The sequence below is a fragment of the Folsomia candida genome, unplaced genomic scaffold (genome assembly GCF_002217175.1).
Source record: "Folsomia candida strain VU population unplaced genomic scaffold, ASM221717v1 Fcan01_Sc009, whole genome shotgun sequence".
NCBI lineage: Eukaryota > Metazoa > Arthropoda > Collembola > Entomobryomorpha > Isotomidae > Folsomia > Folsomia candida.
Window position 1 is genome coordinate 2241486 of NW_019091201.1, and position 16878 is coordinate 2258363.

Sequence of the window (16878 nt, forward strand, 5' to 3'; positions counted from 1 at the left end):
TTATCTCAATTTCATGCAATTTGTTTTATTTTATTTTATTCGTGCAATAAGTTCGGGTTCAAATTCGGGCATAAATCGGTATTGCTGCTGCAGAATCTGGAGAAAGCAATATTGTTTTTCGCCTTATCATCCACTATTTGGAGTTGTTTTACTTTATTTTATTTGTGAATTGGATCATAAAAGATATGGCCCGTGAAAAGTGCAATGTCCAAAAATTGGGAAGTTTAGTATTCACCTACATACACAATCTTACTTTACGGCTATGGGTTTCTCGTCCGCATTCACTTTCACCATGTTTCTTTTTAGATAGAAAATTTTTTCCTCGGCTATTTAGCCAGCCTCTGATACGTTACATCTTTGCCGGACTGAAGGCAGTAAAAAATGAGTCCAATTTGGCTCATGTTCCTTCCTTGGGTTTCTAGTGCTCCCTCCTTTTCATCCAAACCTTTTGATAAGGACCAATCCATAAAATAAAGCAGCAGAACATGCAGCATGAATGAATAACAGATTGTTTCCTGAAAAAAAGTTTGATTTTTGTCTGATTTTTGCTACACCAAGTCATCGAAGGTGCACGTTGCAAAAGATACATAACCCTTGACACATTTGTCCTCTCAACCTTATACCCAGCGTGTCGTGATCATTTCTCATTTCCTAGAAAACACTGAATCCTGGACGTGACGTGGTTGACGGCTTTTTGTCATCTCATTTTACGACATTATGTAATACGTCGGGACAACAGGGAGGGAGTAAATTGCCTGTCGACCTCATTATTTACACCGTTCTTTCGACATGTCTCAACTACTTGGGAAGAGAAGTAAACAAAGGAAAATATCGTAATAACGGGATCAAGTTTCGTTTCGAATTAAGCACACTGTTCTTCTCCTAAAAATAAGCATCTCAATTGAGTCAAACTCCTTTTAGCGGAGACTTTCTCTAACAAAAATGTCAAGGTGTTTCTCTTTTAAAGTTTGTTTACCCTGATTTTGAACGTTTTTTTGAAAAGAAAGTGACTGCTGCATATGCATCTCGAGAGTTAAGTAGACACTTCCTCCCCACTTGAGGAAAGGAGAGAAAGCGTGGAAAGAGACGTCACCCGAACGACTTAGCATGATTGATGGACAGCAACCACACGAATAGTTAGTCGCTCCGAGGAAGAGGAGAAGAAACTGGGCGAAAGTATTTCCATGTCGTGCCCCATTTTTCATGTGGGCAAGTCTCAAATCGACTTTCTCCCACGCAATTGAACTTCTTTCTCGGCATAAAGATGTCCTTTTTTTAAGAGAAAGTTCGTTCGTCATCGTTTTAAAATGTGGAAATCGATTTATTTTTTTATATCGCGTGTCGTTGATTATTTGTGTTTTTTCCTTAAAGTCCGACTTTGGGAGGAGTGAAGGGCTCTCGGGAGGGTCGTTGTTGCTGCTGCAGACGCATTTAGGCCTTGGACTCTCGCTCGGAGTCATCCTCGGAGCTATACTTACGCTGAAAAAGTTCAAGTCTTGCCGACTTTCTCCACGTGTCCTGTGTACGGGAACGGCTTGTCTTACAGGTAAGGGCGAAGATATATTTATTCTTCTTTATAGCTCTACGTGTGTGACCAGGAGCAGAAAAGTATCCCAACATTCTAATCCTTCTCATCAATAAATTGAATACGGTGAAAGTATTTATTACCAAAGTATAAAGACTGGTTAAATAAATTCCTCCGAGCATTGGAGAAAGTTATTGATCAATAAACATTGGAGAAAGTCGATCCATTTTTATTAAAGATTTATCGACTTGTCCTCTTTTTTGGGAGATATACGAGTATTTGTACCTCGTGTAAGCACGGGTTAAACATGTGCAGAGGAATTTGTTCTTCCATTCTTAAAATATTTTACTTTCTCCTCCATTATCATCGGCCTCTTACGAAATATAATATCATTCATGGTAAAAAAACCTTGCACGCAGGAATCTACACACTTTTCCTGTATGAAATGATAAATCTTTAAAAAAACCTCACTTACTGACTTTCTCTCCTTCTTGATTTTTTTATTTATGAACGTCCCGTGAACATGGAATGAATCGATGAATTTCAATCTGGATTTGGCCCAACGTGATTCAAATTTGCATGTGAATGTTGACTTCGCAGGAGCCTCGATGATTGCCATTTCCTCGGTGAAAGGGTACTACGGGTACTCCCTGTCTGCTTGGGTTTACGGCGTTGCGTTAGGTAAGTAAGAGTTTAATATTGTATATTTGCTTACACTTTGGCATTCCCTTTAATTCTTCGCAGTTTTTTGGGAGTAAAGTTTCCTGCATTTTTTTCTTAGTGAAGAAATCTCTTTGTGGGGTGGGTGTGGGTGTAAATATTATGTGTGATTTTTTATCCGATGTCATACTTACTTTGTGGTTACGTTACGAACGTCTGAGATGACGCGAGACGTGAAAGGGGAGCCAGGTTATTTGACACTTGAGTGAGTTTTAAGGTTTTATTTCATGCATCTCAATTTCCATCTTCATCTACTTCAATCCCACTTATGCGCCTACTTTTACTTATTCTTTCACTCACTCAGTGAGTGAGATTCTGGAAAACGTATCAAGTTGAAAGTAAAACGAAATTCTTTTATACGTACACTTCTTGGAAGCAATGTCAAATTTGAAACCATCCACGGAATCAAAGTCAAACGTCAAAAAATGAGAGGAGTGTGGATACCGTGTAATTTTCTCGGGTTACTTTATACCCTTTGTGGAGTACAATTTATATATGTGGAGGACGCGAAAATGTCATCAGTACTTGGGGTATAAGTATCTGTTTTTTTAGAATACTTGTACATATGGCTTTGAAGAAGATGACTCTATTAAGAGTCGTGTGTCGCCATTGTATTTTTTACACAATATAAGTTACGAAATGGGGAATAAGTATGACAGAAATTTAAATTTGCGACATCGTGTTAATTTTGTTTGCACTGGTTCAAAGAAACTCAAAGAATCTCCTATATAATTTTGAGTGAAAGCAATAAATCAATTTTCGTATTTACTAACATATTGTAATTAAGACGCCGTTAATAGTGTTGCAATTAATTAACTTTGTAAGGATGCAGATCAAAATCTTGTCCAATAATTAAGTATCTTTTGATAATCGTTGTTGCAAACTATTAATTTTTGCATGCATTTCTAGCTCACAAATTACGAATTATTATTCAGAATGGCGGAAGACATATTTGTTATGCATTTGCACTTTTGGCAATAACGAATTAATTGCGTCAAATAACGCTCATACAGCTTCAGAAGGTGAAATTTCGAAGAAAAAAAATCATAACTGGTGCTCTGATAACCAAAGTTGACACTGGTTAAAAAAAAATAAACGAATTTTTTACATGAAGAGTGACAGATTTTTCCTCCATATCGTCAAACAATCTTATAGAACATTCGTAATAGTTTTTAGCCCGAGTCAGGGCTTATGTACCCGTCATGTCCGTCTGTCTGGTTTGCGATAACTGCCGTAAAACTAGTCCGATCGACTTGAGATTTGGTACACATGTAGTATGGGTCAAATGAGGAGTTAAGTTCGAAGATGGGCGAAATCGGTCAAGTGGTTGACCGGTGGGGGTCATATAGGTGGGAGGGGTATTATGCATCAAAATTTCAAAATTGCCGTAGAAAGCTGAAATTTGGTGCCGAGGTTGATAATGGCTCCTACGAGATAAAAATGACTTCAAGTTGGAAAAATTTTCATCTTGAGTGACCCTATGGGGTGACCCATACCGATTTTTCAAAACCATCATATCGAACTGAAGTTTGGTGGAGAGGTTGCTTATGGGTCTTAATGAAAGAATACGATGTGATATTGGTAAAATTTTTATCCGGAGCGACCCTATGGCGTAACCCATACCGATTTTTAGAAATTACTTTAAAAAGATGAAATCCGGCACAATGATACTTAATGGCTTCTAATTAAAGAATATGAAGTTAAAAGTGAGCAAAGTGCAACCAGAGTGACCCTATGGGGCGACCTATACTGATTTTTCAAAATCGTTATATCGAGCAGAAATTTGGTATGGAGGCTGAATAGCTGGATAGCACATACATTACATCTTAGAACTTCAGGATGTTAAAGAAGCCCACTGGTCATGGTGGTCAAGGCACATGATTTGTAAATAATTCAAAAATTTGGTACCAAATAATAGAAACTATCTAACAAACTTTTAACCATCCACAACACGGAAGTTGGTGATATTATGTCGCTCAATTCGGAAAAAATTTTAGAAGGCTCTGACTTATTGAGTCAGGGAGTATGTCCCTGACTCGGGCTATATGGAGTCTGCACTGTAGGTTTTGTATTGTACTGTAGTCACAGTACAGTACAAGTAAAAATACAAAAAATCTCTAAGTCTCTAATATCGCTATTGGCTTCTAACTAACAATGCACATGTCAGACATGTTTCGCACGGATCTTGTTGAAACCAGCACTAAAATATCAAGGAACTAAACACAAACAATAGTTAGTATGACATTTGAGCACTTCTGCAGAATTCGTGAAATGGCGAAGGTTTTAAGTTGGAGAACACGCGTATTTTCACCATGCGAAACTATACGGCCGCTTTCCGATTTTCCCCTGCGCTTCTCTTCGCCAGGTCATCCGTTTTCACTCAAAATTGAATTAATTAATTTCCTAACCAAGTTCTCATCCGATTTTTTATATTTGGATTTGACACAATTTTTGAACCTTTTTAATATTTAACATAAAAATTAAGTTGCTATCATTGGAATTTTTTAAGAATTTGTTGAGATTTCAGAATAGTGGATTCGATTTTCCTTTTTTCACATTGCATATTTATATTTGTAAACTTATTTATATATTAGACCATAAAAAACCAAATATACCTAGTTCCCTATGTGTGATAAGGGCTAACATTACACAAAGTCATAAGATTTTTGTCATCAAAATCTTTAAAGCACGCCAAGGGAATAAATAGAAACATCGAATGTATTATTCTGAAACAATTTTGAAAAATAATATCCACTTATAAGTTAGTTGAATCCATTTTAAATATTAAAAAGTGCTCAAAAATTATGTAAAGTCCAAATATAAAAAATCGGATGAGAACTTGGTTAGGAAATTAATTAATTCAATTTTGAGCGAAAACGGATGACCTCGCGAAGAGAAGCGCAGGAGAAAAGCGGAGAGGTGAACTCCATATAGTTTCGCATGGTGAAAATACGCATTTTCGCCAACTTAAAACGTTCGCCATTTCGCGAATTCTGCAGAAGTGCTCAAATTTCATACTAACTATTGTTTGTGTTTAGTTCCTTGAGATTTTAGTGCTAGTTTCAACAAGATCCGTGCGAAACATGTCTGACATGTGCATTGTAAGGCATATTAAACAAATTTTTTATATGAAGAGTGACATAAGTGAGATTTTTACTCGTCCACAAACCTGGATCAAATCTGTTATAAAACATTCGTATATTTTTTCCATATAAATATCGCTATTGGCTTCTAAATAAGTCATACATATAAACGACAAAAGTGGTCCATTACGTAACGTCACCTTGACAGATCCAATAAATGATTCATATCTCTTATTTCCTTCACATTACGTTGTCTACTTCAAGAATAAATTGTAATTCAATCGGACATCGAGATTGAATAACGTAGTTATTCAGTCAGTTACGTAAACAAAAGAGAGGAAAGAAAGCAATGTAATAAAAAACAGGAGAAACAGCACCAAACACAAAAATATTTCATCTCGTTCTCCTTCAATTTATTTATACCGTCATTTTCTCAGCTCGATGTACATATTTCTAAATTCACAGTCCCATTATTATACGATCCGACCTACATTTTTATGCGCCCTGATTTCGGAATCGTGCAGTATAGATAAGTTTCCACAAATCTAAGCAAAAAAAACAGTAAGAGAAATATTCCCGAATGTAAATAAATACAACCGACTGAGAATGCATATCAATCGTTTCAATAAAGATCCAGGCTGAGTAGTGGTGTGTGTAAAAAGTTGTAAATCAGTCATGTCCTCCCGCATTGCTTCGTTTCGCCTTCAGTTAAGGATTTGGTTGTTTGAAATTGAAGTGAAGGGAATGGAATAGAATTCACATCGCATCCCAATTCCGTTCAAGAATTGTTCTTGGATCTCCCCAACAAGGCAATAAACTAAATCGGATTTCCAATTGTTGTCTCTCCCACCAACTAAAAGAAAACGATCTTTGAAAGAGAAACGGTTTTTTCGGCTCGGAATAGGACCAGTGGCCGCGGAAGGCGTGGGGACATGTGAGGACGTTAACATTGCAGGATAGGGGAGGGAGGGGTTTGTATAACATGATGATGCGGACATCGAACAACCGTGGGGACATTAACCCGCTTCCGAGGCCACTGTTTAGGAGAAGAAGAAGATGTTGATCCAGACGGTTTTGCAGGAGGAAGACCGTCCAACCAACTATCTTAAAATTCTCGAAATGTTTCCTTTTCGTTACGTAACATTCTCCTACTTTTGTTTGGTTCACGGACTGCAATCGTTATCGTGATGGTCGGCTCATCTTTCGTTACCGAAACAATTTTCTTCTCCTAGATATTCTCTCCAAGGGTGAGTTTATGCAGTGGAATGAATAAGTTTTGCAAATTTTTCTACTTGAAGAATAGTGGATTGGATTTAAATACACGGTAGCGAAATGGTGATGATTTTTTTTCGGAAATAGATAAAATTTCCAAGCAAAATTTGGTCGGACGGTGTAATCGATGTTTAGTTTAAGTGGTACAAGGTAAAGATGTAGGATCTAGGCTGAGACTATTATACACAATTTGAAATGCGTTCCGCATCCAATCAGTCGGGTTGTGAAGGAGGAAAAGGATCCAAATCTCGAATTGAGATTCTCAATCCAACTCCCAATCCAATTGTTATTTATGTTACGATCTTGTCTCCTTATTTACAGAGTGCTTTATCCGTAAGAGAATGAGATACGACACTATGCACTCTAAGAATTTTCGAATAAGTAGATTTCTCTGTCTCAAAGTCACAATTTGTGTCAGAAGCATTACAATGATCTCATTTGGGTAGGTAGGCCTGTCAATCTGAACACCTACATAAATATTTATTCGTCCACTTCTTCCCTGTTTTGTAGATAAGTTTAAATAATTTCTGAAATCGCTAAAATGCCAATAAAATTGTGAGATGCTAGGCATGACTTAATTCCATCCTGTCATGTTCCTTAGAGCAAGTTAAGCCATGAAACTTTCATGTCCATAATAATTCCGAGCCGACGAGGAGACTTTGTCACCAGGACATTTTCTCTGATGAGGATTGACCCGTGTTCATCTGCTGGTCTGTCTTTCTCTCCAAATTCGCAAAGTTGGGTTGATGGCTGGCTGGTAAACTGACAAAAACCGGGACAAAGATCAATACACAATAAATGTTGGGTTGCTTGGAAGGATTCTCTTTTATATGAAAAAAACGGCATGACGGGGAAGATTCATCTGGTAGAAAACCGTATTCGCTATTGTTGTACAGAGTCAGAGGAGGAGGACGACATAGATTGCGTACAACAGACTTTTGTGGCATGTTTCTCGAGTAAAAACTTAAAACAAGAGTTATAAGACACAAGACACCCATAAAATGAGGACCAAGCAGGACCAATAACGGCGTGGAATACAAGGCGTGCTTTCTTTCTCCCCGACAGAAGAAGAAGCTCATCATCGTCGTTATCCATCCCTATCCTGCCACACCTTCACTTATTTTCTTCTCCTTCTTCTTCCTGAAACCCATTCCAGTGTCGGCCAGATGGGGAAAAAGCGAGTTATTACACCATCCTCAAAAATTTAATGGCACAATGGAACCGAGCAGGACTACTCATAAATGAAGAAATCATTATTTTAAGGGGTGAGCATATAGACATCTCGTTTTTCTCTTGATCGTTCAGTCAAAAAGAAAGTGGGTGGGTGGTTAGTGATCTAGGAAAATTTCATACAACTTTTTGGATGAAATGATGAATCGATTTTTACCATTACTTGAATGTTGTTGTAGTTTTCTTCTTGTCTACAAATAACTTTCTAGAAAGGTTAAGGTATGTAATATTTTGGATGGATGTAGAGTTTGCCTTTTACTCTACTCGAGATCTCTTTTATCCCGTGTCTTCCGGTATTTGTCCATCATCATCAAAATGAAATGAACATGATCAACAACATCCAGATACGATCAAAATTGAGATGAGGATAAAAAGTGGAAGAGCGGAGTAAAATAAAGTATAGTGGAAAGCACCTTCCGTTTTCTTTTAAAGAAATACACAAGTATTTGATATAGTATGAAATATAAAGTTTTGATATGTATCATGCAGCAATAATGTGAAAAAGTTGGTAAAAAGTGGTGTAATTTGGAAAGTAAATGAACAGTTTATTCAACTTTAGTGCATTCTACACAGATCAATGTGATACACACGTGTGTTCATAAACTAACATGAAATACGGTCAAATTACCAAATTATTTGCCAATATAATTAAAAAAGCCCACCCCAAAACCTTTACTCCCACGTTACTCCCGTCAACTCGCAAGAAACATCCCACAATTTTTTCGCAACCTCGACATCTTTTGCAGCACTTGGTACATTTGCCGGTCCTGGTGGTCCCTTCATTTCCAACGTGCCTTGCGGACTGTAAAATCCCGCAGGTTTAGCTTCCGGTGACACTGCCGCAAACAAGGTGGGGAGCGCCCCCTCCGCCGCTGATTGGGACACCAAAGGTTGCAACGCCTTCATGATCCGGTTTGGTTCTCCGGGTCCATTGGCGATCAGGTCGGTTCGTGCATATCCTGGGTGTGCCGCTGTGGAGAGAATGCCCCATCCGGCCATGTCGCTTTTCCTCTGGAGTTCAAAGGTGAACAGAAGATTTGCCAGTTTCGACTGGGAGTAGGACAACCAGGCGCAATATTTCTGCTTGTCCCATTGCAAATCGTCAAAGTGGATCTTCCCCGTTTGGGCCGCCCCACTGGACACGGTGACCACGCGTGGCGCCGCGCTTCTCTTCAAGGCCGGCAGGAGAAGAGCCGTTAAAGCGAAATGAGACAAGTGGTTCGTTCCAAATTGCATCTCGAATCCGTCACTTGTCGTCACCCGCTTTGGAGGCGTCATGATCCCAGCGTTGTTCACGAGTAGGTCCAGCACTTGGTGGTGGGAGAGAAATTTGGTGGCAAACGAACGAACGGAAGCCAGACTTCCTAGGTCGACTAAACCAAAGGCAATTTTAGCGTTGGGAACAGCCGCATAGATTTTCTCCATGGCTTCTTTTCCCTTAGTTTCATTCCGACCGGCGAGAATGACCGTGGCACCGGCTGCTGCGAGGGCAAGGGCGGTTTCATATCTGATAAATAAATAAAACAATTAATAATGTTTAATAATATGAAGACAAATGTTACATTGTAGATAAATACAAAAAATTACCCAAGTCCGCCCGTAGCGCCGGTAACCACGACTAATTTTCCGTCCTGAGGAGGGATATCGGCCGTGGTCCACTTTGGTTCCTTGGGCATTTTGGCGAAATTTGCTGGAGGAGGATTTTGCGTGGTATTTTTGCCAAAAAGTTTATATTTTACCTTCAAAAACCTTCAATGTTCTTAGGACAGAGTGCGAACTTGTTGTGTCCAGGTTTTCAGGGTGATTGCTGCATTTATATCGACCAATTATGGTTTTGTGTTGTGTCACGGTACAACCAGTTCCATAATACATGAGAAGTTACCTACATACCGTCTCATATTGTGCCCCATTATAATTTAACCATTGCCGATGGGAACAAACCAGTTTTCGCAATACCAAGCCATGTTTATGTACAAACCCAAACAAATAGCCACAAAAAATGAAGGTTATATGCGAACTGCAATAAGTGAGGTGTTTGTGTGCATGAATGGCAGATTTTTGTGGTCTGGTCGATACTGAGTGACCAAAGTACAGGCTATAAGAATATAACAACAAAACTGGAACTTGCTTTACAATTGCCTTGAAATAATCGATATATATATTTCTTGTTCTGAGTCATCCAATTTCTCCGGAATTTTATTTAAAAAATTGAATTCCGGTTTTGTAGGGTTAACCTCATGAAGTAAGCATTTTTGCAAAATTTTTGAGGAGACATTGAGGATCTTGTCACACAAAAACATTTTATGTTATGACTCATCATGACTTGCATTTTATTCCCAGATCGGATAACCGTGTTTGTCAAGTGACTTGGCATAATTGAGTAAAGTATGTGAAAAACATGGACAACTAAAATATGCATTAACCGTTTCATGTGTGCAAAAATTTGTACTTATCATCCAGATATTTCATAGATATTTTGCATATTGTAGACTTTCGTATCGCTGAAATAATTTTCCATCACAAAATTGCATGCAATTCCCAACCTATTAAATTTTGGAATTAAGGTGCAGAAATTCAACGCAAAAACCTTGATCGAAATTGCTCAAATCTCTAAAAAAAAATAATAAAAAATAAAAAATGTATTTATTTATGTAATCCAATTTTGCATACATAAATATTTTCGTTCGCGAAATAAGAATTTATAGCGATATGTTATACATACACATTTTTTAAAAGTAATTAATGGCATTACTGTCCACCAATGTATAACTTAAATTTCCAAACTTGTAAAGCAATTTATATTTATTAAGCTCAATTAGCGTAATTTTTGTCCACTTTTATTTGATTTTTTGCAAGATCCGATATTTTAATTCGCAAAGAATGTCGTGGGTTGGTTGAATGTGCTGAGCATACTATTACCTACATATACTCAATGAACCACGTTATTTTACTGAAGGTTGTCCAGTTTTATCAGTGTCCATCCGTCATGGTCGTGATATGAAACACGGCATAAAACAATATTACTTATTACTCAAAATTCTAGAGATGAGTTGCAATTATTTTTGAGACGAGTCCCATCCCAGCCATGACTGTTAGATGATGATGAAGCAAAAAAAGTTCTAGCGTATGGGCAGATCTTGTATTTTATAGCAGTACACACAAGTTTCAACATGTATGTTTTCACATAATGAAGTTAATTGCAGTAAATTATGTATGTAACTCTGTCAAAATACTAATTCTGATTAACTAACTACTTTTTCCACTACGAACCATGTTCAAAAATCAATCAATACCTGCATCCGACAGAAATCCGATATTTTTTTCCTTCCCATAAATAAACAAACAAATAGAATTGATCACATCACGCGAAGAAAGCTCTCCAAGGTTAAGATACAATTTCATCGAAACGTGCGTGCCCTCGAAAATTGAGGCGTGAATGAGAGAATTCACGCATTATATTATATTCACACATTATTTTCCTCCTCCACCTCCACCTTCTCCAAGCTGACAGGGCACACGCCAACCAACGACTTGCTTGATTCACTGCAACTCTGCGAAGAAATGTGGGAAGAATGGGAGAGAAAGCTTTCTCCAGGAAAAAAGAAGGAGAAAGTTTTGCTTTGTTGGGAAAGAATGGCGAATTATTCTTCTTTTTCTTGCGCTTTTCTCTGTTCGTCTTCTCTGTCAACATTACCACCTCCGCGTCCGCGTCCGCGTCCGCGTCCGCCTTGCAGTCCAACTTTCACTCTTGCCATTTAACTTATTTTTGGGCAGTTGCTTTATTAGTTTGATGGTAGCCGGGAGTCATACATTGGTAGCTGGTTGGTTGGTTGGGTGTTTATGAGAGTGGTCCCCGGAGAGAGAAAGTGGACGGACATGCCGCCACATTCGGGCTTTTTATACACTCGTCCAAAAATCTAGACGTAAATACCCCTGGGGAGGTTTTCATTCTTATGCAATGCATGGTATCGTGGTGGTGAAGTTGGGTATGTTATCTGACTGGCTTATCGGGTGGATAGTGGGGAAAGTTGCAGCATTAGAGATTGAGTAAGATCCAGGATGTTGCAAGTTGCTTATTTCATTTAATTTGGTTGGTTCTTCGGGAACCTTTAAGATAATCCCTTTTGAGACTTTTTGACACTAATGAATGGCTCACCTGACCAAATGTCAGTTAAAGTTCCATTAATTACCTCATATAATCCGGTTCTTAATGAAATTCTTTGCCACACCAGACCACACCAGCAGGGTATCGGCTGAGGAGTTCTTGTTTCGCATCGATTGCTTACTTCATATTAAGGAGTGGAGATGATACAAAAGAAGGAAAACTTGCGATCCGGCACGATTCATTAATTGACAAAGTTTTGAGAAATTTGGAAAATTAGAAATGTTTAATGCAGGGCGTAAAACTTGCATGAATAAAGGAAATGCATTTCATTGAGGTTATAATTGATGATTTAATGGCTATATTTCTAATCAAACTTTTCTATTTTGTTATTCACAGGGTCGCACTTGTACACTTTGAAAGGTAATGATCCATTAATAGAGAAAGTTGAATGTGCAAAATGCTGGATATTTTATTTATAGAGAAAATTAGTCCTAAATATTTTTTATCGTATTAATATGTCAAATTTTGCCAGTGCTCACGATGGAGCTGACCCGTACGAAGCATTGGGGTCGGATTTGGTCATGTGGTAAGTTTATGCATGTAGTACCACCACTCTAAATAAATTAAATTATTAACTCGTACATATCATTTCAGTTCAATCCCTCATGTCCCCGGGTATCCTTCTCGGCTCGGGATTAACTTCTTACGCTGGAAAATCAGGGTTTTATGCCTGCGCAACGGCCGTCTTTATTGGAGCAGGATTGGTGGGTTTTCAACTGATTGACATGACAAAGTGCTCATCCCCACAACTTTCGTCCTCTGCGGATACCGACTCACCCATCCCGCCGGCACCTCCTCCCATCTCCCTGGCAAAGTATGGACATCAGGCCACACCACTTTTAAGCGGTGGGGTTCTTGCGCCCGAGTCGGCAACAGGTTAGATTTCAGGATTTAATTAATAATGGAACCTTTTTTTCAAGTTGCACCGGAATTTTGTAGCGAGTTATATCAAAAAATCAAGTTAAAAAATAGGAATTAGATGACACTTATCTTATCGTTGAATGAAGAATTTAGGGGGTCAAAGTCCGAAAATTTTCACTCACTTTTTCATCCAGTGGGCGGAAATAAGGGCGGAGTGTGAACTTTGACCTCCAATATTAAGACAAGTGTCATATGATTCCTAATTTTTGGCTTGATTTTTTGATATAACTCGACACACAATTCGAGTGTAGCTTGAAAAAAGGTTCCATTGTGCCTATTTGTAAGAACTGTTGCAAATTATTACTATTAAACAATCCCTCAGGTTTATACCCACTCCGAAGGTCGATAAGTCTACAACAACCTGTGTACCCATGTTGTCCCGAGGTCGGAGCGATGGGCGGTATGGGAATGGGACTTGGCTACGGTTTGGGTGGTTATCCCCCCGGATATTCACCCTATTGCCGAGAATGTGTCCTCTCCGGAAGTCCATTGCCCCCCGCGTGGGGAATGTATTACCAACCCACGCCCACCGGGTCGATGATAAGATCATACTCGCTCCCACAAACGGCCCCAATTCCTGCAATTACAGGTTCCCACCACAGCTTAAAGTCAACAGGGACACAGACAAATCCCAACTCTCCGGTAAGAACGTGCAGCAGAGGGACCAATGGTCAGGTGGGTGACGCTTTTCACTAAATTATTAAACACACACTGCCTACATAATCCATTCGCATAATAATCATCAATCATTCTCCTGTTGACTTTCTCTCTTTCTCATGCAAACATACTTTCCCCTCCAGATTTCCATATATCCCGGAAGCTATGACAGATTGCCCACACTGCCGGGATCTTTCCTCCCACCGGATCGCGTCATTAGAGATGGCGACTCAAAGTTGAAGTCATCCACGGCCTCGCAGCAACAACGAGGTCCACCCACGACGACGACATTTCGTGAAATGACGGCCAAGAATACGGTCATGTTTGCCTCGAACCCACAACTTTTTCCGGCATCAGCTACCCAATCTTCCGCCACGTCTACGACCGATCAAAGTGGGACACCTACCACGTCCTATGCAGGGAACGGTAAGGGGAATAATGGGAACAATCACCACTTTCACTCCCATAATCATCCCCACACTCACACCCAGCATAATCACCGCCATCCGAGCAACGGCATCCAGCAGCAGCAAGAAGCTGACCGCGACTCTTCCCCCAACAGCAGACAATCCCCCCGACACTATTATCCACAGAGGGAAGAGCGGCGAGCCAACTTCATTCGAGGGCATAAAGGCCCCATTGTTGATCAAGGACAGAAACAACAATCGCAGCCATTTCAGCAGCAGCAGCAACAAAGATTCTACGCACCTCAAACAACCATGACCACGACGGTAGAGACGCACAAAAAACCAGAAAAACCAGCAGTGGTCAGCAGCATCAATGAAAAGCAACAACCCGCTTTCACCCGGCATTACTTTGACTCTTCAAAGATCCAGAAGGGATCCGCTGCCCGAAGTAATGCTACCAACATATTTAGCAGCAATGGAGGTGGAGGTGGTGGTACCAGTGGTCCCAGCACTAGCGGTACCAACGCCCCTACCACCAAAGGACCCCACCAGCACCACCACCACACCCCCACCACCACGACCAGCACCAATGTCAACGTTATTAGTAGTAGTGTAAGCACCACTGCACAAGGTGGTCAATTTTTTATACCGTTTCAACAAACCCCCACAAACGCACAACAGCAACAACAGCTCAGACAAAGTCAACAACAACCATCACTGCCAATTTCCGTGTCTGCAGTTAATGCAAAACTTCAACAATATCAGAGACAGCAGCAGCAGCAGCAGCAACAACAGCAAGAAGAATTTGATTGGAGAAGTATTCAAAGACAATCAGCTTCAACAAGTAATCCCTTCGAGGACGATCCAGACCCGCCCTACTACCCAGCCACCGCAGGAGGAGGAATTTCCCATGCCCACCATCAGCAATCTAGCCGAAGCATGGCCAAAGTTTCTGGAAATGAGTTTGACATAGAACAACCAAAGTTTAACAGTCTGAGAAAATCTTTAAGTAGAAGTGGGCAAAATTCCAGCATGAGTAGTCAACTTAATTATTCCGTGACACCGACCCCAGTTCACCAACACCATCATCATCATCCCCATTCTGGATTTTCTCAACAACAGCACCAATTACCTCCCCAATTTCAACACCAGTTTCAAATGCAGGGCAAGTTTTAAATGGTGCAATCTTTTTCATTACGCAATGTTTGCACCGAGATCATGCCAATTTTTTGTGCTTATCTAGGAGGAAATTATCAGTTCCCCAACTACCCGTACTTCCCACCTCCTCACCAACAACGTCAACACCAAGATCTAATCATGCATCGAAGACGACAGGGTAATTTAAACGATAATATCAATTTGAGCGGGGGGAGTGGTCGTAATTCTAGAAATTCCAATCCTCCGAGGGAAGATTGTCCATATTGTGATCCGAGGGGTGGAGCCCCTCCACCCCCGTTGAGCCTCAGTGTCCCCACGCTGCAGCAGTCCGACCCCCACTACATGTGTCATTACGGGTATGGGGCGACTGGTCAACCGCAACAGCAGCAGCAGCCACCCAGATTTTTACGCAGGAGGAACACGTGGCATCATCACAGAGATCAACTTGAAGCAATAACCACCTCGGTTTAATGTTTAAATATCTTATAATCAATCGATTATTTTTTGATTGATTACAAAAAAAATTGGTTCCTTTCTTGAATAGATTTTCAGTAAGAATCAATTTCGTTCATTTTAATAATGCAATTTATGGTGCTTATTTCTGAAAATATGTTAATTTGCACATCTACTTACTTAAATAGTAATAATTGTGTTAATTATAACAACATCTTAAATACGATGATTCGGTGCGAATAGGACAATGAAGTACCTTATCCACATTGTTGTTCATGTTTTAGTCGTCGATAAGCATATGTATGTACGTATACGTAAGATAAGTTATTTCAAATCAAGAAATTATCAAATCTCAAATTAATCATGGAAATTTCATACAATTCATAAGTGTTCAATCAATCATCACAAAAGTGGAGAGTTTGTTCATTCATAAGTGTCCACACTCTGTTGAAAAAACTCGTCGTTGACACGAGATATTTGATCTTAAATCATGTGCCAATACATAATTATACCAGTGATTGTAAGTAATTACCATATTTACATAAATATTAAAATATTTCACAACAATGGGATCCACACCGAAAAGATCTCTCTCACATAAAAACTGTTGTATGTAATTTGTAATAATGATTTTGTGATGAATTTTTAAACTGCATAAGTATTTATAAGCATCTTAGATGTTTTTATGAAAAGTAAAATTTTTACAGAATAAAATGAAAATTTGTTTTTAACACCTATACAAATTTTAGAAAAAATGTTTGTCATAAAATACGCCATAAATTGTGGATATACATTTCGATGGGTGGGTTCGACTTCTGCTTTATTCTCGGAGAACGGGGGAAGAAAATCCCAGAAAATTCCCACGTCCTGTAAAAACGGACTTTAACAATGTTCGAAAATTCCCGGAAACTTTCAAAATTTCCGCGAAATGTTCGAAAATTTCCTAAAAATGCTCGAAAATTTCCAGAACCTTTCACAATTATCGAGGAATATTCGAAAATTGTCTAAAAATGCTCGAAAATTCCAGGAAACTTTCAAAATTTCCTAAAAATATTTGAAATTTCCCAGAAACTTTCCCCCCAAACGCGTTTCCACCACAAATCTGACCCACATTTCGATACCTGATGAACCACTACCAACCAACCACCAAACTTACAAATTCGCCCCATTTTTCTCTCAGTTTTCGCTTTCATTTCTCCTCGGAGAAAGATATTAGCAGTAACGACTCCTCTGTGAGCGAATAACATGGCAATCCTCTCACTTTCACTTTTCCCTTCACGACCATAA

At 39.3% G+C, this 16878-nt stretch overlaps 2 protein-coding genes across 4 annotated transcripts in view; one reads left to right on the forward strand and one right to left on the reverse strand.

Annotated features, from left to right (window-relative positions):
- Positions 1-16296, forward strand: part of LOC118436541 — a 77236-nt gene extending 60940 nt beyond the window's left edge. For 2 of the 3 annotated variants that reach the window (XM_035854861.1, XM_035854860.1), the window contains exons 10-17: positions 1372-1546; positions 2126-2206; positions 12332-12355; positions 12468-12521; positions 12590-12871; positions 13239-13591; positions 13717-15145; positions 15224-16296. In XM_035854861.1, the coding sequence (XP_035710754.1) occupies positions 1372-1546; positions 2126-2206; positions 12332-12355; positions 12468-12521; positions 12590-12871; positions 13239-13591; positions 13717-15145; positions 15224-15609 (2784 nt within the window). In that variant the 3' untranslated portion in view covers positions 15610-16296. Of the gene's footprint in view, positions 1-1371; positions 1547-2125; positions 2207-12331; positions 12356-12467; positions 12522-12589; positions 12872-13238; positions 13592-13716; positions 15160-15223 lie in introns of all 3 variants that reach the window. The other variant, XM_035854862.1, reaches the window with a different exon arrangement.
- Positions 8352-9631, reverse strand: LOC110854019 (retinol dehydrogenase 12). Its single transcript, XM_022102408.2, has 2 exons — positions 9418-9631; positions 8352-9337 (listed from the first exon to the last, which is right to left on the reverse strand). The coding sequence occupies exons 1-2, from the start codon at positions 9504-9506 to the stop codon at positions 8503-8505; spliced, it is 924 nt and encodes a 307-aa protein (XP_021958100.1). The 5' UTR covers positions 9507-9631; the 3' UTR covers positions 8352-8502.
- Positions 16297-16878: the final 582 nt, after the last annotated feature.

What these genes read in the sequence shown, in the direction of transcription:
- LOC110854019 (XM_022102408.2), bottom strand. Translation starts at nt 9,506, where the DNA reads ATGCCCAAGGAACCAAAGTGGACCACGGCCGATATCCCTCCTCAGGAC. An exon ending in GGCGCTACGGGCGGACTTGG is followed by an intron (nt 9,338 to 9,417) that starts GTAATTTTTTGT and finishes TTTATTTATCAG; the next exon opens with ATATGAAACCGCCCTTGCCC.